We start from the raw sequence: 25,356 nt of genomic DNA on the forward strand, positions 1-25,356 counted from the left end.
GCCTGAGCTGGAGTTGGACGCTTAACTAACTGAGCCACCCAGTAGCCCCGGTACATTTCTTTTCAAATTCAGGTTTATTAAAATACAACTTACATACAGCAAAATTCACCCTTTCAAAGATTATTTATTTATTTATTTATTTATTTATTTTTACTTCTCTTTGGCTAAGGACAGGTCCTGCCCAGAGTTTGTCTAATGCAGAGAAGGTTGAAGCAATGAATTTTAAAGATGTAAAGAGTACTTAGTGGCAGAGAGGGGCAAGTCACTGTCACTCTATGGGCCTCAGTTTTTTAATTTGTCAACCAAGTAGGTTGGGCTGGTACTTTAAAGGGCCCTTCCAAGGGTATTACCAAGAAAAATACTTGTAAGATTCCACAGAGAGTGAGGCACACTCTGACCAGTTATTCCTTTCTCCTCTGCTTTCAGCTGACACTGCCTACATTCCCTGTGGTGGTGAAGATTGGCCATGCTCACTCAGGCATGGGCAAGGTAAGGCCAGGGTTTGCTGCACTTTGGGGTTGAGGCCAAGAAGGGTAATTTTCAGAGAGCCTGGTTATGGACTGGCTCCTTTCTCTATGAATTCTTTCCAAGGAGGTGATTTGGCCCCTCTGAAGGCATGAGTGTTACCCAAACAGACCTTTTCCAACAAACAGAGTACAGGCTTGGGCCTTGGGCCCTTTGTAGCAAGTGTGGATCCTGAGTTCTAGGAGGGGAAGCTAGAGAGGAAGGGCTTCCTCTGGAGATGTGGCATCCAGGTTTGCATCTGGATGAGCAACATCTTGATGGGTTTAGCTCAGGGTTCTTGTGATTCTCAGTATCTGCATTTGTGTGTCTCCTTTTCTCCCTCTCTGCCTTGCTTCAACATTAGGTCAAAGTGGAAAACCACTACGACTTCCAGGACATTGCTAGTGTGGTGGCTCTCACCCAGACCTATGCCACAGCAGAGCCTTTCATTGATGCCAAGTATGACATCCGGGTCCAGAAGATAGGCAACAACTACAAGGCTTATATGTGAGTGGGGATGGGGTCTCAGCACATACTCTTCAATTTCTCCTCAGCCCAGTGGAAAATCTGAGGCTCCAGGTAGCAGTCAACTCTCAGTTTAACCTCATCTGGCCCAAAAGGCAGAGAACAGAAAGAGAGTGCCATACAAGCCAGGGACTCCTAGCCGGAGTTCCTTTCATGTCAGAGGAGGGCCCATGAACTAAGATGAGAAATAAAATTAATATTTATTTTCACTAGCCTCTAAGTGAAATTTGGCATCTCCTCAGTTATAAACCAAGACAACAGGCTACAGTAGTAGTAACAGCACATGTGACCTTGTCACTAAAGGTAATCACAGAGATTTTGGGGTTTTTTCCCCTAGATTTTTGTTTGCATTCTAGTTCATTAACATATAGTATAATGTTGGTTTCAGGAGCAGAATTTAGTGATTCATCACTTACATATAATACCCAGTACTCATCATAACAAGTGCCCTCCTTAATACCCATCACCCACATAGCCCATCTCCCACTCAACTCCCTCCATCAACCCTCAATTTGTTCTTTTTTGTTAAGAGTGTCTTATGGTTTGCCTCCCTCTCTCTTTTTTTTTTCCCTTCCCATATATTCATCTATGTTGTTTCCTAAATTTCACACAGGAGTGAAATTATATGGTATTTGTCTTTCTCTAATTGACTTATTTCTTAGTATAATACACTCTAGCTCCATCCATGTCATTGCAAATGGCAAGATTTCATTCTTTTCTTTTTTTATTTTAATTTTGAGAGAGAGACAGAGTGTGAATGGGGTAGGAGCAGAGAGAGAGGGAGACACAGAATCTGAAGCAGGCTCCAGACTCTGAGCTATTGGCACAGAGCCTGATGTGGGGCTCGAACTCATGGACCGTGAGATCATGACCTGAGCCAAAGTCAGACACTTACCCTTAACCAACTGAGCTACCCAGGCACCCTGAGATTTCATTCTTTTTGATGGCTGAGTAATATTCCTGTGTGTGTGTGTGTGTGTGTGTGTGTGTGTGTGTACGTGTGTACATACCACATCTTCTTTATCTATTCATCAGTCGATGGACATTTGAGCTCTTATGTTGCTATAAACATTGGGGTACATGTATCCCTTCAAATCTGTATTTTTGTATCCTTTGGGCAAACACCTAGAAGTTCAGTTGCTGGATCATAGGTTAGTTCTATCTTTAACTTTTTGAAGAACTTCCATACTCTTTTCCAGAATGGCCTCATCAGTTTTCATTCCCACCAACAATGTAAGAGGCTTCCCCTTTCTCTGCATCTTTACCAACATTTGTTGTTCCTTGTGTTGTTCATTTTAGCCATTCTGACAGGTGTGAGGTGGTATCTCATCGTGGTTTTGATTTGTATTTCCCTGATGGTGAGTGATGTTGAGCATCTTTTCATGTGTCTATTAGCTATCTGGATGTCTTCTTTAGAAAAGTATCTATTAATGCCTTCTGCCCATTTCTTCATTGGATTATTTGCTTTTTGAATGTTGAATTTGTTAAGTTCTTTATATATTTTGGATACTAACCCTTTATTAGATATGTCATTTGCAAATTTCTTCTCTCATTCCACAGCCTGCCTTTTAATGTTGTTGATTCTTTCCTTTGCCATGCAGAAGCTTTTTATTTTGATGCGGTCCCAAAAGTTCATTTTTGCTTTTGTTTCCCTTGCCTCTGGTGACATGTCTAGTAAGAAGTTGCCCTGGCCAAGGTCAAAGAGGTTGCTCCCTGTGTTCTCCTCTGGGATTTTGATGGTTTCCTGTCTCAGATTTACATCTTTTATCCATTTTGAATTTATTTTTGTGTGTGATGTAAGAAAGTGGTCCAGTTTCATTCTTTTACATGTCGCCATCCATTTTTCCCAACACCCTTTGTTGAAGACACTGTCTTTTTTCTATTGGATATTTTTTCCTGCTTTGTTGAAGATTAGTTAACCATATAACTGTGGGTCCATTTCTGGGTTTTCTATTCTGTTCCATTGATCTATGTGTCTGTTTTTGTGCCAGTAACTTACTGTCTTGATGACTACAGCTTTGTAATATAGCTTAAAGTCCACAATCATGATGCCTTCAACTTTGCTTTTCTTTTTCAGGATTGCTTTGGCTATTTGAGGTCTTTTGTTGTTCCATACAAATTTTAGGACTGTTCGTTCTAATTCTGTGAAAAATGCTGGTGGTATTTTGATAGGGATTACATTAAATGTGTAGACTGCTTTGGGCAGTATAGACATTTTAACAATGTTTGTTCTTCCAATCCATAAGCATGGAATTTTTTCCCATTTCTTTTTGTCACCTTCAATTTCTTTCGTAAGTGTTCTATAGTTTTCAGAGTACAGATCTTTTACCTCTTTGGTTAGGTTTATTACTAGGTATATAATTGTTTTTGATGCAATGATCAATTCCTTGATTTCTTTTTCTGCTACTTCATTATTGGTGTTTAGAAATGCAACAGGTTTCTGTACATTGACTTTATATTCTGCAACTTTGCTGAATTCATGTATTAGTTCTAGCAAGTTTTTCATGGACTGTGTCAGGTTTTCTACCTAGAGTACCATGTCATCTACAAATAGTGAAAGTTTGACTTCTTTCTTGCCAATTTGGAGGCCTATTATTTCTTTTTGTTATCTGATTGCTGAGGCTAAGACTTCCAGTATTATGTTAAATAATAATGGTGAGAGTGGACATCCCTGTCTTGTTCCTGACCATAGAGGAAAAGCTCTCAGTTTTTCCCTATTGAGATGATATTAGCTGCAGGTCTTTCTTATATGGCTTTTATGATGTTGAGGTACTTTGTTGAGGGTTTTTTTTTTAATCAAGAATGGATGCTGTATTTTCTCAAGTGCTTTTTCTGCATTTATTGAGAGATCACATGGTTCTTATCCTTTCTTTTATTGATGTGGCATATCATATTGATTGATTTGTGAATATTGAACCAGCCCTACAGCCCAGGGATAAATCCTACTTGGTTGTGTGAATAATTCTTTTAAGATACTGTTGGATTTGATTTGCTAGTATCTTCTTGAGAATTGTTGCATCCATATTCATCAGGGATATTGGCTTGTAGTTCTCCTTTTCAGTGGGATCTTTGTCTGGTTTTGAAATCAAGGTAATGCTGGCCTCATAGAATGAATTTGGAAGTTTTCCTTCCATTTCCATTTTTTGGAATAGTTTGAGAAGATTAGGTATTAACTCTTCTTTAAATGTCTGGTAGAATGCCTCTGGGAAGCCATCTGGCCCTGGACTTTTGTTTCTTAGGAGATTTTTGATAATTGATTAACTTTATTATGAATCTGTTAAAGTTTTCTATTTCTTCCTGTTTCAGTTTTGATAGTTTGTATGTTTCTAGGAATTTTTCCATTTCTTCCAGATTGCCCAGTTTGTTGGGATATAATTTTTCATAATATTCTACTTTTTTTTTCTGAAGTTTATTTATTTTGAGCGAGAGAGAGCATGAGCAGGGGAGGGGCAGAAAGAGAGGGAGAGAGAGGATCCAAAGTAGGCTCCGTGCTCTCAGCGCAGAGTCTGATGCGGGGCTTGAACCCTGAGCCAAAATCAAGAGTTGGACACTTAACCGATTGAGCCACCCAGGCGCCTCTCATAATATTCTCTTATAATTGTATTTTTGTGGTGTTGGTTGTGATCTCTCCCTCCTTCATTCATGATTTTATTTATTTGGGTGCTTTCTCTTTTCTTTTTAAGTCTGGGTAGGGGTTTATCAATTATATTAATTCTTTCAAAGAACCAACTCTTAATTTCATTGATTTGATCTGGTTTTTGTTTGTTTTTGTATCATTTATTTCTGCCCTAATCTCTATTATTTCCCTTCTTCTGCTCTCTCTCTCTCTTTTTTTAGGCTTTATTTGCTATTCCTTTTCTAGCTCCTTTAGACATAAAGGATTCCTTTTTATACATTGAAAGGAATCCATAGATTTCACCAGGCTGCCAGAACTCAGAAAAGGTTAAGACACTCCTAATAAAAATATATAGCCCTGAAAAGACTACAGAGCATTAAAAGCTTATTGGTTATGAGAAGAGATGACTTCTCCACATGACTGTGTCCATTTGCCAGAATGGAAAGTTAAAAGTTTCCTCCGTTTGAATTTAGAGAAAGAAAAGATTTCAGGATGACCTGATCTTCTATAATATACATAAGAATGCAAATAGCTTATTATAATTCCAATTTTGGAAATATTAGCCTCTCACTTTTTAATAAATATAGCATAGTATTTCCTTTACAAACAAGAACATTATAACCAGGATTTGACTTTGCCGCTCAGCACTTGAGCAGACTTTAAGGTTGAGCAGCTTCCCTTTCCCTCGCCCAGCCATTTCCACTGTTCTTCCATCATTATCTCCCTTCAGTGTTTGTACTCCCCACCCCTGGAATTAGGAGCCCTTCCCTACACCCCCTTCTTCTCATAATTCTGCACACACCTCTAGCTTAGCCCTCTTCACACACAGGAATTCCTGTCACCCTCCTCTGAACTCCCTGGGGAGGGACAGTGGAACCATCTCTGCAACCCCATCAGCTTGTGTAGCAGCAGGCACAGAGTAGGCAGCCAGTAAGTACTCAGGGAAGAGCCCTTGTACAGGACTGAAGCACAGAATCATTTTTACTTGTTTGGACTAGATTACTGCTTTTTAAAAGTTTATAATTTTTTATTTAAAATCTTACTGCTTCAGAAAGGAATTTAGGGTTGTTTTAAAATTGTACACAATGTAAGACAAGATCGTTTAAAAGATCATTATAAAAAGTAGCTAAAAGAAGCAGAAAAATCAATATGTGTAGGCACCTAGGAAAGCAGATTTCCTATCCTTTACTTTTAAAAGTAAATACATAAATACAAAATGTTTATGACAGTGGAGCAAGAGTACCTTGATCTTTAAAAGGAGTTGCCACTTTTTTAAGGTTCAGGTTTCCAAAAGCATTTTCATTGAAGCATAAGAAAAGAGAATCCTCTAATATTTATGAAGGATGGGCAACCAAAGAAACTTTAGAAAACATTTACTTACTTTTTGATTTGCAAGGGGCAGTGATTTAGGTGAATATTCAGGTCCTCGCAGCTCCTCTTCCCCAAGCTTTTAGCTATCCCCTTGCTTTCAGAAGGAATTGACCTGGTAATAGCCACAATAAGGTTTAAGAGTCTTCCCTTCTCCCTTAGCTCTCACCCTAGAGATCCAGAGACAGCCATATTTGGTGAAAAGAGGGTGCTGTTCCCTCTCTATTCTCAGTAGGTGATAATGTGCATCTGTCTGTGGAGGTCAGATGACCTTCAAGTCCTGAGAGGTAGTTGAGCTGTCACTGAGTGGCTTCTGGGTGCTCCTTACACTCCCCTAGGTCCCAGGTAGCCTGTATGGATCTATGCCCTGTATTCTCATTGTTAGAGAAAGGTGTGAAGTGTAAGGGACATTATTACTTACTCAGTTTCCAGGACAGTATTTGTACCGTGGCCCTGTGCTGGGGACCTGGAAGCGAGTGATTCTTTGCCCCTGCCCTTGAGGAGCTCAGCCTGGTCACAGGGACACACCCGTAAACCACCAGTGTTAGGAAGACAGTGCTATTTTTATTATGATCTTATTTTATTATGATTTTATTATGTGTGTCTCTACTCAGATTTTGCAAGTCAGTCAGCTGTTAGTTGTTTGTTTTTTTCTGAACTAGGCCGTGGGGTATGGGGGGAGCACAGCACAATGAGGGAATCAAGAGTCTTAGATTTTTTATCTGATGTCTAATTTCACTAGATACATAACCTTCGGCAAGTCATTTAACCTTTCTGAGTCTTAATCTCCTTGTCTGTAAAGTTGGTTTGAGGATGTCAGCCTACTCACAACAGGGGTTTGCACTGAGGCTCTGGTGAGGGGGTTGTGGAGGAAGAGCCTTGGAAAGTAGTCAGTACCATACAAATGTGAGGGGTTCGTATTACCATATCAGTCAACTAACTAGGCTGCCTCAGGGCTCTGAAAAGTAGCCATATGTCTAGATTTCTCAGTGTCTGAGACCAGACCTCTGGAGAAGGTACTCCTGGGAACTGCTGAGTGGAGACTGCCACGTGCATCCAGTCTCCAAATGGTATCACGTGACAAGGGCAGCACATGAATGGCTCTGTCAGTAGTGTGAGCAGGGCTTTTCTGTCCCCTAGGCAATCCCCTTCCTCTTGACTCTGTATGAGTGAGGACTAATAATTAAGAAGGCCTATTTTTGGTGTTTTACAATTCATTTAAAACTGTATCAATTGATCCTCATGACAAACCTGTGTTTACACAGGGATAAGAGGCTCAGAGAAGTGAAGTGACTTGCCCATGGTCACCCAGCCAGTTAAGAGCAAATCCAGAATAGAAACCAGGTCATCTACCTCCAATTTAGTCCAAGACTAGTTGACTCTAATACCTGCTCATGAATGGAGAGGGTGCAGAGGGCACAGCAGAGAAGTCACAGGTCGGTGACTTGATTCTATCAGTTGCATTTGATGGATGAGGCAACTTAAGCCTGAAGAAGTTAACTGACTTGCCCAGAGTCACATTGTTAATACTGCAGACTGTCAGAAATTAACTGTTGAATGAATAAATAAGTGAGCTAGTAAGGAAGCCACGGAACCCTGAGAGTGTTCCCAAGATCAATAGAATTCAGTCTGTATATACCAACTCAGCCCAGATACTAAGTGGGTAGGCTGCAAGTGGTTTATAGACTTGTACACATAAGACTTAGCTCAAATAGCTAATGTAAAAAGTAGATCTAGGATTATAAGTGAGGTATAGGCAACGTCCTTTAGGGGTTCGGGAAAATAAGTGTTCATCTGATGGAAAAGATCTGGGAAACCTCCCTGGAGCCACAGCAGTCTGGGCTGGACTATAGAGAGGAGGAGGACACTGAGGGCAGGGTTTGGCAGAGGTAGCCAGCTTCTAGGCTCAGCAGAAAGGTGCCTTGGCTACTGAGGCAAGAAGCAAGTGGGGGAAGCAGCAGTGAACTAAAATTCTGGAAAGTTTCATGTCCCCATCTTGCTAGTACGGCTCACTGCCTGTCCTATCCTGGTGGGACCTTGTTACAGGAGGACGTCGATCTCAGGGAACTGGAAGACAAACACTGGCTCTGCAATGCTGGAGCAGATTGCCATGTCAGAAAGGTGAGTGAGAGAAGTTGTCCACCCCCCAGCCCAACTTCCCTAGATGAAGAGGTGAAAGAAGTGACTCCTGCCCAAAGGGAGCCTCTAATCAGGACAGAACACAAAGGCCCAAGTAGCCAGGTAATGAGATCAGGCAGGACTGGGTTATATGCTAAATTATGAAGATAAAGACTGAACACTATGTAGAAGCTCCAAGAAAGGAGCAGTTACTGTGTACTGGAATAGCCAAGGAAGGCCACCTAGAGTATATGAGACCTGCTTTGAGCCTGGAAACATGGGTGGGATCTGGAGAGCAAAGTGAGAGGGCATTCTACAGAAGGCAATGTGCTTGATGGGGGTAGAGGGAGGGAAGGAGGAGAAGGGTGGAATGGGAGAGCTGGAGACAGGAAGGAGAGCATGCAGTAGCAAGCAGGTTTGATATGAGCTAACATCCCAGACTCAGAACACCTTCCCATCACCTCCAGGTACAAGCTGTGGGTGGATACCTGCTCTGAGATGTTTGGTGGCCTGGATATCTGTGCTGTCAAAGCTGTACATGGTAAAGATGGGAAAGACTACATTTTTGAGGTAAGTCTGGCCCAAGGAATATCTCAGTAAGAGACACCCCCCAAAGCTGGAGGCCACGCTCTTGGCTTGAGAACTATGTGGGCTGCCCAAACCGCATTTAGTCTCTGAGGCCAGGGGATGGTTCCCACTCAATACGTCCAATGGCTGTGCATAGCAAAACATCTTCACCAGTAGGAAGCTATTGTTTGCAACTAGCTCGGCTGACCCACATCAAGGGTAAGAGATGCCAGGTCTGGGTTCCTGGAGTTCTAGTCTAATGCTGTTCCTCTGGGAACACTGTAGTGATTTACCATTCTTGGTCTTAGAAAGCTGGACTTGGGAATCATTCGGTTCAGTCTCATTTTGTAGATGAGAAAACTAAAGCCCAATGCCATGAGCGTGTGCTCAAGGCCATGGAGTGAATTGGTGTCTCAATCTGGGCTAGAGCTTAGGTCTCCTGGATGCAGGAGATTCTTCTTAGCATCTCTCTGAGGCTTAGAGATACTTTATTCAGTCTGGTCCTCTAACACAACTTTGCTGACTCCCTTTTCCCATATTAAAGGGAAAGTGAGTAGCAGTACGAATCGTTCATACACTTTCTTGCCCAATCTTTCTGGGAACAGGAAAGGCTCCTTGCCAGGAGTTGGTGGTGTTTGCAGAGGATTTGTGTCAGGAGCCCAAAGTGAGCTTCAGAATCTACTCCATGATCTGCTTGGCATGTAGTGTCCTGGATAATCATACGTCCCCTCTCTCAGTGGGCCTGTTTTCTCATCATAAATGAGAGCTGGACTACAGGGTCTATGGTCCTGGTTAGGCAGTCTCTTCCTAAAGGAGGAAAACATTTACCCAGACATTGAGGTACAGGAAGAATCAGGATGGTGGTGAAAGGGAAGGAATCCCAGGTCATGAGCAAAAGCAGAAATCTAGTTGTTTAATGGGCAGAATATGTGTGGAGACAGAAACTGCATGGGTGAAAAATCTCAGAGACGAAAACTGCCTACTCTTAACTAGAAGTTAGGGAGTGACCTTCATGTGTCCTGCCTGCAAACCTCTGAGCCCTAGAGCCATACTCTCTTCTTCAGCTACCAATCTTTCAACCTCACTGAGCCCTTGCCTGGGTAAAGTTTGGTGGGGAGGACCTTAGGCAAAGGTTTGCCAGAGAAGGGGACACAGGTCTATTTCTGCAAAAGAACTTGCTTCCAGCTCAAGATAAGAATGCCAGTTTCATCCCCAACCTATCTCTGATGCCTTACGTCCTACTCATTCTAAAAGTCTATTCCAGGCCTTTGATGTTTCCAGACTCTTTCCTAACCTGAGCTACATCTTCCACCAGGTCATGGACTGTAGTATGCCACTGATTGGTGAACACCAGGTGGAAGACAGACAACTCATCACCGAACTGGTCATCAGCAAGATGAACCAGCTGCTGTCCAGGACCCCTTTCCTGTCCCCTCAGAGACCCTTAACCACCCAGCAGCCACAGGTAAGCAGCAGGAAGAGACATGGGAGAACCAAGAACCATTCCCAAGCCCACTGCTCTAGACTTTGGTGGCTCCAAGATGGAGGAGGCTTCTCATTAGGAGTCTGCAATAGCAGCTATAGAACTGTCCAGAAATGGAGTATTGGCTCTCTTCTCTCTGAACTTGAAGTCTCTGGGGGAACCATAGCCCATTTTCCCTTGGGATACTCCCACTTTTAAATGGGAGGGGTCTCTGAGGGGGTGCTGGGTCTGACCTCTCAACAAGTGTTTACTGTCTATGAGGGCTCTGCTGCATTTGTAGAGAAAGAAGGGTGTTTATCAGAAATCTGCTGGTCTAGCAGTGCCTGGGTGACTCAGTCCATTAAGCATCCAACTCATGATCTCTTGATTCATGAGATTGAGCCACATGTTGGGCTGTGCGCTGACAGCATGGAGACTGCTTGGGATTCTCTCTCTCCCTTTCTTGCTCTCTACTCCTCCCCTGTACTCTCTTTCTCTCTCTCAAAATAAATAAATAAATTTTAAAAAGAAAGAAATATGTTGGTCTAGAGAGAAGAGGGGGTCATTCTCTTCCCTCATTCTGGAAGAGAGTAACAAGGTAAAGCTCAAACTAGAAATCTGCTTTCCTTTCTAAGGGAGAGAGACAGCTTTCTTCAGTTGACTATGGTATGTGACTCATGACCAATCACATTCACAGCGACAGAATCCAAACCTCAGGTGGGAAATCCACACTGAAGCTTTTGTGGCTCAGGTCCTGTGGCTCTAGAATGGGCCAAAGAAAGGCAAGACTGAGGGTGTTAAATCCCATCTAGGAGATATCTCACTTTGCAAAAATATCCCCTAACTTTCTTCCCACTGAATTTTTGCATAATGAAGTGGTAAGAGCTTGAGATAATGAATCTAAGAACTGAATCCTAGTCTAGCTGTTCCCCTAAACAGCTGTGTGATTTGGGGCAGTGGGGGGTGGGTGGTGGGTGGGAATTACTACCCTTTCTAGGGTTCAAGTTTTATTACTTGTACGTGAAAATCACTCAGAAATCTTTCTTTCAAAATCATACTTAAGACAATTAGAGAGGTAGAATATAATAGTGATTTCAGAGTATAGGCTTTAAAGAGAGAACTACCCAAGTTTGAATCCTGGACCCTCTATTTACTGGCTTTGTGACCTTAGACACTTATATGTGGCTCAGCAGAGATGACAATGGCACCCCTCTCCTAGGGTTATTATGAGAATTAAATGAAGTAAAGAACCTAAAATATAGCATACATAGTGTATCATAAGTGTTCAATAAAAGTTACTTGCTATTATTAAGTAAGTAAGCAGCCTCTGGGCTTGGGTTCCCTGCGACCTTAGGCTTCGATATTATCACCCCCTTTCCTAAAGATCAGTGCCTCACTGGGATTATACTGCAAACAGAAGCCAAGTAATTGGATTCTCAAAATACTTCAGTAAGAAAGAAGAGGAGTGGGGGAGGGAAAAACAGGATAAACCAGCCTGGATTATTTGGTATAGAAGCAAATTACCCCACATTTTCTTCTTATCATTTGAATATCACAGAATCATAGCATAGGAGCATGATTGATATTCAAAATAATGGACCTGAACCATCAAGAATCAGTTACTTGTAAGTCAGTATTCCACATGCTGTTTAAGAAAGCTAGAAACGTAATGTATGAGAAATATTTCTGTAGAAATGACTAAATTAAAACAGTGTGACCATTCGTAAGTCAATTCTTTCTCTGGATGTCAGTTTCTCCACCTATAATATTAGATAGATCTAAATACCTTTCGAGCTCTGAAAATTTGAGTAAAATACTTCTATTCTGGCTGATGTTGGATAAATGGGAGTTTCTGGGCTAATAGATTTACTTCTGGTGTCCAAGTTGAGAGTAGCCACCTGCAGTGGGATGCTATCATATATCAGCTCTTACGGGTGTCTCATACCTTCTGTAGCAGGCTCATGCTGTGTCAAACCTCTGGGCAGGTGCAAGCATCTGTTTCTGTACATCAGGAATGTTAGTCATTAGAGAATTACAATAGGGTAATTAACAGAACAAAGATTAATTGCTTGTTAGAGATATAATCCCATTATTTAAAATTTATACTTAATTTGGTGTGATAAAAAAACTTTCGGGGCACCTAAGTGGTTTAGTCGGTTAAGCGTATGACTTCAGCCCAGGTCATGATCTCACAGTTTGTGAGTTCGAGCCCTGCATCAGGCTCTGTGCTGACAGCTTGGAGCCTGGAGCCTGCTTCGGATTCTGTGTCTCTCTCCCTCTCTCTGCCCCTCCCCAGCTCATGCTCCTACTCTGTCTCTGTCAAAAATAAATAAACTTAAAAAAATTTTAATAAACAAACAAACAAACTTTCCTGGTTTAAAAATATCAGATCTGTGGTTAGATTTTATGATTTTGTAAAGCTAATGGATCAGCAGATTGTTGCTTGTCCCTGCCTGGGAGGAACAGTAACAGGTAGCCTCCTTCCTGAGAAATACAGAGAACATCTGGTTGCAGCTTAAAGAATTTATACAGAGTAGGACAGGCTCATGCTGCCCAGGCAAGATAAACAAAAATGGGCTGTTCTGGGATTCTTTGAGGATCCCTGAAGTCCTTTTATAAACAGGAGTGTGCACAACTCTCTTGGCCTTCTACAGGAAAGTCATTTTGGACTAGAATGAAGAGGAGACCTAAGTTCAGCCTTGTCCTTGCCACTGACTCACCAAGTGACCTGGGATAGATATCGTCCTGTTTCTGTTTCTGTGTCTCAGCATCTTCATGTGTAAAATGAAGGACTGAACAAAAAAAAAACGCTAACATGTCTTCTAGCAATGAAATTTAGATTATACAGAAATGATATCTGAAGCATAAAAGTTCAGTAACAAAGAAATCACCAAAAAATATTGTCCACCCCACAAAAAGCATTAGTTCTATTTTGGTACAAGCCCCTAACTCTGCAAACATTACATATTGCAACTTAAATATTCTAAAGAAAAATGGGAGGTAAGAAACATAGTAAGGAATAAGCTTTCCTAGATATAGGAGCTCCTACAAAAATCCCCTTGTAGCAAAGCCAGACTGGCTCAAGGATAAGCTTTTCTCTGCTCAGGCTCACATTCAAAGCTACACTAAGATATTGTGGGAAGCACATTATGCTGGGAGTTAGGACACTCAGGGGTTCGTCCTACTCTATCCTGATATTATGTGACCTTGGGTAAGTCTTTCCCCATCTCTAAGTCTCTAATTCCTCACTTACGGAATGAAGTTGGATCAGATGATATCTAGATCCCTTTGAATTCTAAAGTCACATGAAACCTGGAGTCAGCCCAACTGCAAAGTCTGAGAGTACAGTCTTCCACAAGACTGCCTTCACTCCTGATACCAACAGAAAGTTCAGAGTTCCCAAGAGTTCTCTGGAAGGACTCACATAACTTACTGAAAGCTGTTATACTCACAGTTGTATTATAGGAAAGGATACAGCTCAAAAATGAACCAAAGGAAGAATGCACAGGGCAGAGTCTGGGAGATTCCAAACATGAAGCTTTCATTGTCCTAAGGACCCATTAACCTCTCAGCATCCTTATGTGACAGTACACATGGTGCTAATCAGGGAAGCTCATCTGAGATTTGGTGTTCATAGTTTTTATTGGTTTTCATGTAACAGTTATGCTCGACTGATTGATCACCTGTTTGAACTTGGTCTCCAGTATCACCATACCTCAAAGTCAAATTAATACCATGTGGCCCCACGGGCTACTGTGAGTCACCTCATCAGCATATATTATCAAATGTGATCTGAGGGCTCTCACCACAAATAACAGGGACACTCCTATTGCTCAGGAAATCCCAAGAATTTTCCTTCCAAAAGTAGGGGGACAAAGGCCAGATTTCTTACCTCCCAGGAGTTGGGGGACAAAGGCCAGATTTCTCTTTGGGCAAGGCCAAATTCTTTACTCCATATATGATTAAATTAGCTTAGCCAATGTTTCTTGAATATTTCAGACCCTGTGGGCAAGGGACATGCCTTTTTCATCTGTCTTTCCACTGACTAGCACAGGCCTAGCCCAACATATGTGCTTAAAATTAGTCATTAGACTTAGGGCTACAGTGATGAATGAGATATAGTTCCTGTCCAAAAGATGTTCATATTCTAAATTCATATCATGACTGAATTCACAGAGGTCATCACCATTGGTCAGATGGTACCTTCTTATATTCTCTGCTAGTTTCTTCCTGAACCTTGTGCCTTGACCCCAGCCCCCCTAAAGACAGAAATACCAGTCTGTCACACTTGGCAAAATGCTGCTACTTGGGCTGGAAGTCATGACTGAACTGGTCATATTTCCACCTCCTATTTCTCCCTGATGATAGCATATTTCCACTGGTTATGATTGAGGAGACATTTCAGTCATCCTGGCTCCAGGCCCATGGAGTGTCAGACCAGATTGCTTCCATATTCCCACTATTACATCTGCCAGTTAATCTGCATCTTTAGCCACATGATCTGCTTCTAAGACCCACCCTTCACTGGTGATCTGGATGCCACATCCTTTTGGCTTTCAAGTTATCCCTGTTTTCTCCATCATCAATTTCTTCTCTCTAGAAGATTTTCACATCTACCCACAAACATCTGCCATTTAGAAAAAAGAAATAATAACCAATCCCACCATCCCACTGAAATTGCTCTTGTCACAGTGACTCCAAGTCACTGAGTTCTGATCTTCCCATCTTCTTATCTTGCATGACTTCTCAGTAGCCTTGATGCAGTTGCCCACACTCCCTCCTTCTTAAAACACTTTCCTTTCCAGGCCTCAGTGACCCTGTTCTTGCCTGGTCTTCATTCTACCTCATTGATTTCTCCTTCTCACCTCCTTTGCTGGCTTCTCCACTTGTGTTAAACCTCCAAATGTTGGTGCCCTAGAATGTGGTCTGTGTACATTCCTTGGCGATCTCAGCCAGCCCATATCTATCTCCTGCTCTGACCGCTCCTTGAACTCCAGATTCACATTTTTAACTCTTGCTTGACATCTTTATTTGCATGTCTGAAGGCATCATAAATATAACAAGGCCAAAACAGAACTCTTTTTTTCCCCTTAAGTTTGTCTTCCTTCCAATTTTTCCCAAGCAACTCACGTAGACCCCTGCCTGCCTCTTTGCCCTCATACCATCCTAGCTCTTCTTCACTGTGCCCCAGCCACACTGGTAGGGGCCATCGCATCAGCTGTGTCCTCTCTCTGAAATGCTCTTCCCCTTTTTTTGCATGGCTGGCTCCTTCATGACAGTACAACTGAAATTGCCTCAACCATCCAATCCGAAGGTACCACCGGCTACCACCCCCGCTTCTTGAATTTGCTGCATAGCTCTTGCTATCAGCTAAAATCATTCTCATCTGTTTATGCCTTTGACTCTTCCAGTAGCATGTAAGGATCTGGAGAGTAGGGGTCTGTTCACTGCTGTGTCTCTAGGGCCTGCAGAGTAGCTGGTAATTTGTAACCACTGAATACATCATGAGTATACTGAGGAGTGGGCGAGAGTGATGTGGCCAGATACAGACAGTCCTCAGTAGAAAAGTTAACAATAACAAAACTAAGTCTGTCTGCTTTTTATTATCGTTATGTGATAGCAATTCTATGCAAATGACAGTGACTAAAATACTCCTCCTACCCAGGCAAACCACTCCTCCTTCTCCTCCCCTTGATATGGTATTGCAGTACATATTTGTTGAATGAGTTCCCAGATGGAATAAGTGTCTTTAACAGCCCTTAAAGCATATTAGAGTTGGTGTCAGGATCCTGTGAGTGATTTTGGTAGTGTGAAAATGGAAGGGCTATAAGCCAAGGGACATTACCTGGGTCCCAGCCAGAACTCTGTACAGTACACTGAGACCTTAGGTGCTGTCATTAAGTCACATTCCATTCCTCACAATCAGACCCCTCTTGCTGGCCGCTTTCTTCCATGGCTCTGGCAGCTCAGGCTGAAAGAACTTCTGGCCTGAGTCACAAGCCCTAAGAGCTGCTTCTTGCCCAGTATTCTAGGTCAAGATCAGGACAATTTATCTACCTTTCTCTTTCTCCCTCTCTATCCTTGTCTGCAGCTCTACTGTTACAGCTCTCATTTCTTTGACTCTAGAAGAGCACCTAAAGGAGGCTGAGGGGGAGGTGAGTAGAGGGCACACCTTACCTTGTTGTCAGCCAGCCTCCTAGCCTGAGACAGACTAATTATAGAAGACAAAGAGCAAAGTCGTTTGAGCAGACTCAAGCTAGCTGCTGTGCCCAGTTCGAAGGAATAGGGGCAGGGTTGTAAAAGGCACTGCTATGTTGCTGAGGGCAGGGAGGCAAGTGGCAAAGCCTTATCTGGCTAATGACAACCTGGCCTCAGATTGGCTGTACTGCCAGCTTTGGAGCTGCCCTAAGAGTTGGCCAGGGCAAGTGACTCTGAAGTGCTTTTGGGAGACTGTTCTCAAGGTGGCAGTGACACCTGGTGGCCAGTGATGGCCAAAGCCTCCAGGCTATATACTTTTGAAACCTTCCTATAGGCCATGCCCTTGCATCCCCTCCACACATTCACCAACCCTTGGGGTCTGTCTTCTGGGATCTGAGTTGAGCCTGGGGCTCTGGAGAGGTGTATGCTGCTCCTGAGACTACTGGGAACCAAGGAGAGAACTTCGGGTAGACAAAGCTTCAGGTCACGCCAGCAGAGGTGGGATCCTGGTGCTCTCCTTCAGGTGGTGAATCTTTGTTCATACCCCACCACACTGCTTCCACTTTTTAAAGTTTCCTGTAATGTCTTCCGGAGTCAAAGGGCTGAATTGCTAATGCAGGGATTTCAGACACCAATGGGCTTTCTGTTTGGCTTGCAGGTTATACCCAGGAGAAGTGATTCTAAGACTCAGCCTTTGGAAGTATTTAGTACACATATGGTGTCCGGGAGGAAAATGAGCCTCTTCCCCTACCTTGAGCTGATCAGACCACAACTGCAATGTGGTTTCCAGTCTGAGAATCACAGTATAAACAAGGACAACCTCTAACTCTAAGAATGTGCTCAGAGGAAAGAATATGGGGGTTGGGGCATTTGGCAAATCAACGACTTAATGTTAAAGGAGATCCAGTTGAATAGCAATACTCTCAAGGAGCCCATGACTGAGTACCTTCAGGTCTCTGGTGCCTGGTGCCCAAAGGCAAACCTGCTGGAAGACAGGAGTAAACTAACACTAGGAGAGGAAATGGCTGCCCTGGGAACTGGTGTGTATGGCTGCCACGTCACTGCTGATGTTCTTTCAGGGGCAAGATGAGTACATGTCAGGGCTATGGTGAAAGTGTGGGCTGGGGGCTAGGGCTGTTGGTGCAGGTAGCTTAAAATCCCTTTCCAGATCTGAGATGCTGTGTACTAGCCACAGACCTGGAAAGGGCAGTGATGAGACTTCAGAACCGAAAGACTGAGGCCCACAGACCTGCAGCCTGTGGCCTCTGGTGGGACATTCTACCAGTCCTTTTTACTGGTTCTCTGGACTAAAGAGATACTGAAAACATTTCCAGCCAGGTCTTTCTAGCCACAGAGGCTCAAAAAGATGAAGTCTCTTGAATACAAGGACACAAAGACTGAGAAGGGGTTTCAGTGGGGTCTAAAGTGCCATGCAGTTAGTGAAGGGATGCAACTCAGATCCCAAACATGAGACTAAGAGGGACTCACATAGCTTAGAAGAAGTAAATTTAGGACAAATGAAAGGTCTTCCTGCTTCCCACAGCAGGACTGGCTTTAGGGAATTAGTTCCCCAGTGAGTATAAGCTGAAAATGTGAGATTTGAAGCAGGTTCAGATAAAGTCACTAGTGACCAGATCCTTTAGCAGACTATTAAGGGAAACTGACTATTTTCAGGCTGTCTTAACTTTTAAGGGACATCTTTAATCACTTGAAGCTGACATTCTGACCTCGGGTGACCTGGCCCTCAGTGCCTCCATAGGTCTCATGGATTGCCCCCGTGGGACACTTCTTATGTCCTTAGGAAATCACTGATCATGGGAGGGCCCCAATCCAGGAGATGAGCTCTGCCCTCAGAGTAGCAATTTCCCTCGTGAAAGGAGGAGGAAGAAGAGCTCATCCTTGGGAACCTTTTATAACCTTTCCGAGGAAGGAAGGTGGGCACTGGTGACTGCTGGGGTGATCTCAGAAAGATCCCAAGGTGCCTGAAAACATGCTGTCCCCTTTGCTCTAACTGAACCTACAACCTCCCAACCACATTCCTTCCTGCTGCCTCATTCCCCCTGGGGTCTTAGACCGGGGGAGCAGAGCCTGGGGGAGCTGATCAGAATAGCTCTGTGGCGTGTCCGGCAAAGAGCTTGGCCTGGCCTCTTTCCTGGGGCCAGACCCTGAGACCCTTTCCCAATTTCCTGTCTCAGATATGCTGAGCAAGCACAGGCCTTCCTCCTTGGTGGGGGCAGCTGGACTCGGGCCAACAACTCTGAAAAGTTGAGTCACTCAGTGTCTTTCCTTCCTCAGCTTTCCGTCCTGCTGGGACCTCAGATAGGAGCTCCTGTCTCCCAGCTTGTCTGCTGAAAGCCACAGGGTAGCAAGTTAAAGGTGCCTTTGACAAAACCCCACAAACCCTCATCCATGGGCTTGCTTTTTCTCCTAGACTGTGATTGCCTGTCCATTTACCTCAACAGCTAATATTTACTGTTTCTGAAATGACTTTTCTGCATCTTCAGGGGCCTCACTGGAACAAGTTAGTGATAATACAGAGGGCATGGTATAGCCTAACCCAGAATCCCCTACATACTGAGCCACTGTGCACCAGGTGAAAGGAAGCCACCCAACAATACTTTCTCCATTGACACATGAAATTCTAGAGCTTCATTAAAGCTGCATTCCTTTGGATTGATATTTATTATTATTTAAATAATAGTAATGATGGTCACATATACCAATGCCTTGCCTAGCACTGTACAGTTTACAAAGCACAGTCACTATTTTGAGCCTCACCACCCTATGTGAAATGGTTTGGGCTGGTATTTCTATCTCTGTTTCATACATCAGCAAAGAGAATGCAAATGACTTCTCCAGAGTCACACAGTCACACAGGAGTGCTGGATCTTCTGATCCACAGTTCAGGTAGTGGTCTACAATAATAGGCACTATGCCTTTTTCATGTCCCCACCAGAGCACAGGGGAAGGTAAGAATGGAGAGAGCTGGGCCTTTGTGACCTTGTGTAAGGGAAACCCTTGCTTTCCTGAAAACCAAGTGCTAAACTTAGCCAACCTAGAGGAGCCTCTGAGCTATACCTGCCTCTCTCCTGTCTCCCTGATTTCTCAGATTACTAAAGCCCAATGGGTTCATCAGAGTGGGATACCAGCCCAACCAGCTTTGATGGAGAGCAGCAGCCCTCTACTTGCCAAGGCCCTCAAAGCCTGTGCCTCTGCTCAGGCCCAGTAGCCCTGGCATCTTGCTGGGCTCAAGACTCTGCAGCTAAGAAAGGCTTGTCTCCTATCTCAGACACCTAGAGAAATGAAAAATGCATGAAAGAATTAATGGAATCCCAGAGACAGAACAGCTTGTAGAAGACCTCTGGCTTCAACTTGATGACGTCCTCCACAGTATCTCTGATCAGAGTTTGTCCTGGCCCTGTTTAAACACCTCTAAGGCCAGGAAGATCATTACAACCCAAGCTAGCCCTTGACCTTGATCAGATTTACATTTGACTAACTTTGATTTTCTACTCAGTCCTAGGTGTTTCCACGGTTACCTCACTTAGACCTTCTAATCTGCCTATTTAAAAAACTGAGACTCAGAGATTAAGTAACTTTCTCAAAGTCACATGAGGAAAGATGTCATTTCCACACTTTTCACCATCCTGTGTGTTCCATGTACCCATTTTAATTCCACTGGTGTCACCCTTAAAGAAGCACCAGAATTGGTTGCAGTGCTCTCTTGTGGGGCTTATCAGCCCAAAGAGCAGTGAACCTGTGACTTCCCTTTCTGAAGCCTCTCTAGCGTAAAATTTTTTGGCAACGGCATTGTAAATGGACAACCTCTGAGCTTTTTGTCATTCTATAAGCCCAGGGTTGTTTGTTTGTTTGTTTTTTCCCCTTAAGGGGCTGTAAGGCCATTTATTCCCCCTTCTTTTTTGAGTGCAGCTGGGCACAAGCACTGGACTACACGTTCTTACCTGTTTGAGTCAACTCAACTTCCTGAGGGAAACCGTAGCTCAGTCTGGCCATGAGCTCCTGCTGTGGGCTGGCTATAGGCCAGACTTTGGCAGTGACGCCAGAGTGGCCAGACTTCTGTGGAATTAAGCATCCAGGCAGTTCTTGGTGACTGGAGACAGATCCCATGGTAGCCAAACCCCACGGGAATACCCCTCAGCCCCAACAGATGGAAGGCTTGTGGGCGGAGCCAGAGAGTCTCAGCCTGGTAAGGGACAGTCCTAGGGGACTCTCGTCCTGCCCCACATAGTCCCTGGGAAGTCTTCAGTCCACAACCTCAGTGGAGCCAGGGAAGGGAGAAGCTCCCTAGGCGCCAGACAAGGGTGGCCAAAGCATATTCCCAGGCTCCAGCTCAAAGGACCGCCTCTGGGAGCTCTTTCTCTGAAGCTTTTAGAAGTGAAACTTTTGGGCTCAGTTTATCCTTGGGTGTCTTATTTTTATATTTCTTAGGCTGAGAAGAGCCAGGGCCAGCTTTCATTGGTATGATTACCCGTGTCAAGTCATCCAGTCAGTGTCTGGTGTTCTACCATTAGAGTTTAATCTATGGGATTTTAAAGTCCCTCCCCCCCAACACACCCTGCCACCAGAATCATAAACTGTCAGGATACAAGGAACCATGGTGTTCACCTAATCTATCTCATGTTTAGTGAAAGAATATCTCTACAATATCTTTGTCAGGTAATTCTCTAGCCTCTGCTGAACACACCCACCTCCCAAGATAACCTCTTCTACTGTTTTCGCTATATAAAGTTCTTCCTGTAACTGAAAGTCTACTTTTCCAGAGCTTTTGCCCATTGGCCCTGGCTCTGCTCTCTTGTTATATGGTCTTCCATAGCCCTATCTGAAAATAACAATTCTCTGAGAGGAGAACATCTTAAGCTATTCTTGATCAATGTCTGAGGTGATTGGCAGCAGTCAGTGGTATGAGGTGAGGCCTTGGGGAAAGGGAACTGGCAAGAGACAGTCTAGTGGCTCCACAAACTGTATGAATTTGGTGTCTTTCATCTGAGTATCCTTTTCAGTCAATTAGAGGGCATAACACTGATGGCTTGTCAGGGAGCCCAGAGGAGGCTTTGTTATCACAATTAAATAAAGTTCTCCAAAGCCTAGGAATAGAGCACTGCAGGGGGTATTCCATCATGAGAGTAAGACAGAGTTTCAGAAGAAATTCCTTATCAGCATCACCATGACCATCATCTGCTGCATTTACTTAGCACCTACCAGGGTCAAATGCTTATAGGTAGGTAGGTAGGTAGGTAGATAGATAGATAGATAGATAGATAGATAATCTCACTTCTTTTGAAGAAAGATGGGTGCAGAGGAGTGAAATAACTTGCCCAAGGTCACAAAGCTAGTTAGTGGCAGATTTGAATCGAACCCAAGGTCTTCCCAACCCAAAAAACCTAAATTCCTCAATCACTCTGCTGCCCAATCTTAAAGACTTGCTGCTGGAGACCTAGGCAGCAGTGTGTGTGTGTGTGTGTGTGTGTGTGTGTGTGTGTGTGTGTGTTGGGACGTGGGGCTGATGCCCAACCTAGTCAGAGCATGTGAGAAGCCCAGGTAGAAAGGCTATCCTGCTATCCTGGTGCACCCATTACCAGACACTGTATCCTGGCCCCAGACTTCTCCAGTTGGCAGCCAGGTTGAGAGAGAAGAGATCACAGTGAGAAAGAACCCTTGGGCCTAAGGTTTCCCTGACTTCAGCTGGGTTAGGTGGTCTTGGTGGAAGCAATTTCTGATTCTTTGAGGCTTGTTTTAATTTTATCTTCTGTACCTGATATACAGGCAGATACCTCTGCTGGCCTCAATTTTAATTCCCTAACTTGAACATTTCCAGAGCTGCTCACTGGATTTGATACCAAATTCAATACAATTTAACTTCTATGATTTAACAACATTTGTCTTCTAAAGACTTATACTCTAGTCCTTTTTGGATTTTCACTGTTACTGTGTTTGCATGTTCATTTATTTAACAAGCATTTATTAAGGATATCTTATTATACTCAGCCCTGTGCTTGACGCTGTTGGTAAAATTTTGATAGTCTTGAATTTTCCAAAATATTCCTGATTCCAACTGTTTGAATTTTTTAAATAAATAGTTCCTGTACCAGGCCTTATATCCCACTTTTTCTTTGAAAACAATGGGCATTGTATTTGTTGGAAATTCAAGAGAAGATGAAGACACATAGTTCTCTGAAGCATCTGTCTTCTTGGGGGCATCATCCCCAGTCTTCAGGATAAAAACAAAGGCTCTCTTCAGTAGTATGAGTCTCCAAAGTGCTGTTTCAGGATTTCAGAGAAGACATCACAGTCGAAAGGTTTCAAGGATGAGGTAGAAAGTGACTTAAACCTCTAGGATGTGTTGGATGGGATTGGTAGAACAGGAGAAAAGGCATTCCTGGAAGATAATCAGCACAAACAATGGAGTGGCCTACCCTAGAGAATAAACAGTGAGGGGTCAGGCCTAGAGGGAACAGGTGTGTTTAGGGCATGAGGCAAAGGGAAGGCTAGGAAGGTCAATTCCAACCATGCTGAAGCAAGTTTTGGATGTCAGCCTGAAGGATGTGGTTGTCATCTTGCTGGTAATGGGAAGAAAATATGAGCATCAGACTGCCTGGCCTCACAGCCCAGCTGCATCAGCCTCTACTGTGTGACTCTGTGAAAATTACATGACTTAGCTAGGCCTCAATTTCCTTATCTAAAAATTAGAGATGCTGATAATAATAGCATCTACCTCATAGAGGTCTTATGAGGTTTTTGGCAATACTGCATGAAAGTTCCCAGTATGTTACCTGGCACATATGCAGCATTAGCTATAAATTACTTAGAGCAGTAAAGTGACACAATTAGGAAAGGAGTATAGGAGAACAGCAGGTAGGCATGGAGAGAATAGATTGGAGAGAGAGGAGACTATTTTGGTAGTGGTAAAGTAGTAGGAGTACTAGTACTAGGAGTCTAGTAGTCTAAGCAAGAAATGGTACAGGCCTGACCAGCATTGGTTAGAAGAAGGTGGTGAATCTTAGATGTTGAGAGAGAAAAGCTGATGGGTCTTGCTGCTGACTGGATGGTGTGGTCTCTAGCTGGTGTGTTGGGTGTGGGTATTTTGGTGCCAGAGCTCAGAACAAGCATGGACCCCATGACAAGGCTTGGAAGAAGGGGAGGGAAAGTATTGGTGCGATTGCTTGCTGTGATCTGTGAGGGGGTAGGGAATGTAGATAGAACACACACCCTCTGATGTGGTGGCGCTAAGGACATTTCAAAGGCCCCCTGCCTCCCACTGCCCCAAATCCTCTTAGTAGAACAGTTTTAAGCAAGGTTGTTAAAGACCATGACACTGGAGAGGGTAACACTTTGGCTCTCCTTGAGTGGAGCTGAAAACAGGCCTTAATAGGCAGGAGAAGAGACTGAAGGTAAGAATCAGAGGCCCATAGGAAATAAGGAACAGGATGAGAGATGGTTTTCATGTGGGAGTAGGGCCGAGGGGCACTGAAAGAGGAAGTGAGAGAATGCTAATGACATTCTCAGCCCATTTCACAGCCTTGCCCTTGCAGCTCCCTCTGTGACATCACCATCAGCACACTTGGCAGCCCTTAGGTTTTACAGACCATTTCCCTTTTACTGAATTTAAGCTCCAAGTCCTCACTGCCTTAATTCAAATGTAAGACAAACTGAAGTCACGTGCATATTTGATCCTGTCTGGGCATAATCAGAATCCTAGCTGGGAGGAGAGGGAACTTGGGAGTGGAGCCATGTTATTGGGTAAAATGTGATTATGCTATCTGAGAAGGAAAAACAGCCTGGCCTTGAGCACTTTTACTAGCATTAACATCTTACTGCTTCCCTCTGGGTAAGAAGGGTTTCTGGGGTGGGGGGAAACAGACTACTGCCCCCTCCTTTAAGTCCTTCCCTGTGGGGGTTCCAGTGCAGCCCGAAGAGTGGATCTGACCCCAGAGCCAGCCCAGAGCTGATCCCACCCCAGAATTAACTCCACAGAAGAAGTGAAGCAAGTCTAGGCTAGTCATCTAGTCCAGCCCCTGCTCTCAGGACCCTTGGAATCGCCTAAGGCAACCCACTCTCTGGAGTTTGGTGTTGATCTTTCCTTCAGGAAGCCGGGCCATGAGTATGAGGGGAAACTGAACAGGAGGCAGCCACCAGAGAAGAAACCAGATGCTGTTAGAAGATTCAAAGCTTCTGAACAGAATACGTCTAAAAGGGAGGGAAATGAGAAGCAGGGAGGGGGGCACTGCCTACCAGTATGGGACTAAGGCCCAGACCCCCTAGACCTGTGCCCCAGCAACACTCCAGATGTTGAGATCTCCCTTGAGGCATTTCTGGAACAACAGAAGCCTCTAGGCCAGATCCCATGGATCCCATCAGATCCCACTACACTCATGCCATGGAGCCACAGGGTTTCTCTTTGGAATCTGCTCAGAGTTTTGTTTTTATCTCTTTTGCATTTTGTCTTCCAGAGTGGAACACTTAAGGATCCGGACTCAAGCAAGACCCCACCTCAGCGGCCAGCCCCTCAAGGTTGTTTACAGTATATTCTCGACTGTAATGGCATTGCAGTAGGGCCCAAACAAGTCCAAGCTTCTTAAAGTGATTGGTAGTTCATTTTTCAAAGCAGAAATTTTAAGCCAAAAACAAACAAGGAAAGAAAGGAAAGCGGGGAGGGGAGCAACACTCCCCCCACCCCCCAGTGGTGCCATTTCTGCGTTCTTTCAATGCTGACTGGACTGTGTTTTCCTATGCAGTGTCAGCTCCTCTGTCTGGTTGTTTACCTGTTCCTGTTCGTGCTTGTAATGCTCACTTATGTTTCTCTGTATAACTTGTGATTCCAGGGCTGTTTGTCAACAGTGTACAAAAGAATTGTGCCTCTCCCAAGTCCAGTGTGACTATCTTCTGGGTGGTTTGATAGTATTTTTTAAAGTATTACATAATGTGGGGTGAAATAGAACTGAGGGGGGTGGACAGGGGAGAAACAAAGACCACAAAAATA

General features: G+C 43.8%; 1 protein-coding gene across 1 annotated transcript in view; it reads left to right on the forward strand.

Moving 5' to 3' along the window:
• SYN2 (synapsin II) overlaps nt 1-25,356 on the forward strand; it is a 204,383-nt gene that overhangs the window by 171,796 nt on the left and 7,231 nt on the right. The window contains exons 6-11 of the mRNA XM_049642737.1: nt 427-489; nt 869-1,011; nt 8,060-8,134; nt 8,599-8,701; nt 10,014-10,163; nt 24,827-24,887. Coding sequence (XP_049498694.1) covers nt 427-489; nt 869-1,011; nt 8,060-8,134; nt 8,599-8,701; nt 10,014-10,163; nt 24,827-24,887 — 595 coding nt within the window. The remainder of the gene's footprint in view (nt 1-426; nt 490-868; nt 1,012-8,059; nt 8,135-8,598; nt 8,702-10,013; nt 10,164-24,826; nt 24,888-25,356) is intronic.

This window comes from Panthera uncia, chromosome A2 (genome assembly GCF_023721935.1).
Source record: "Panthera uncia isolate 11264 chromosome A2, Puncia_PCG_1.0, whole genome shotgun sequence".
In the NCBI taxonomy this organism is placed as follows: Eukaryota; Metazoa; Chordata; class Mammalia; order Carnivora; family Felidae; genus Panthera; species Panthera uncia.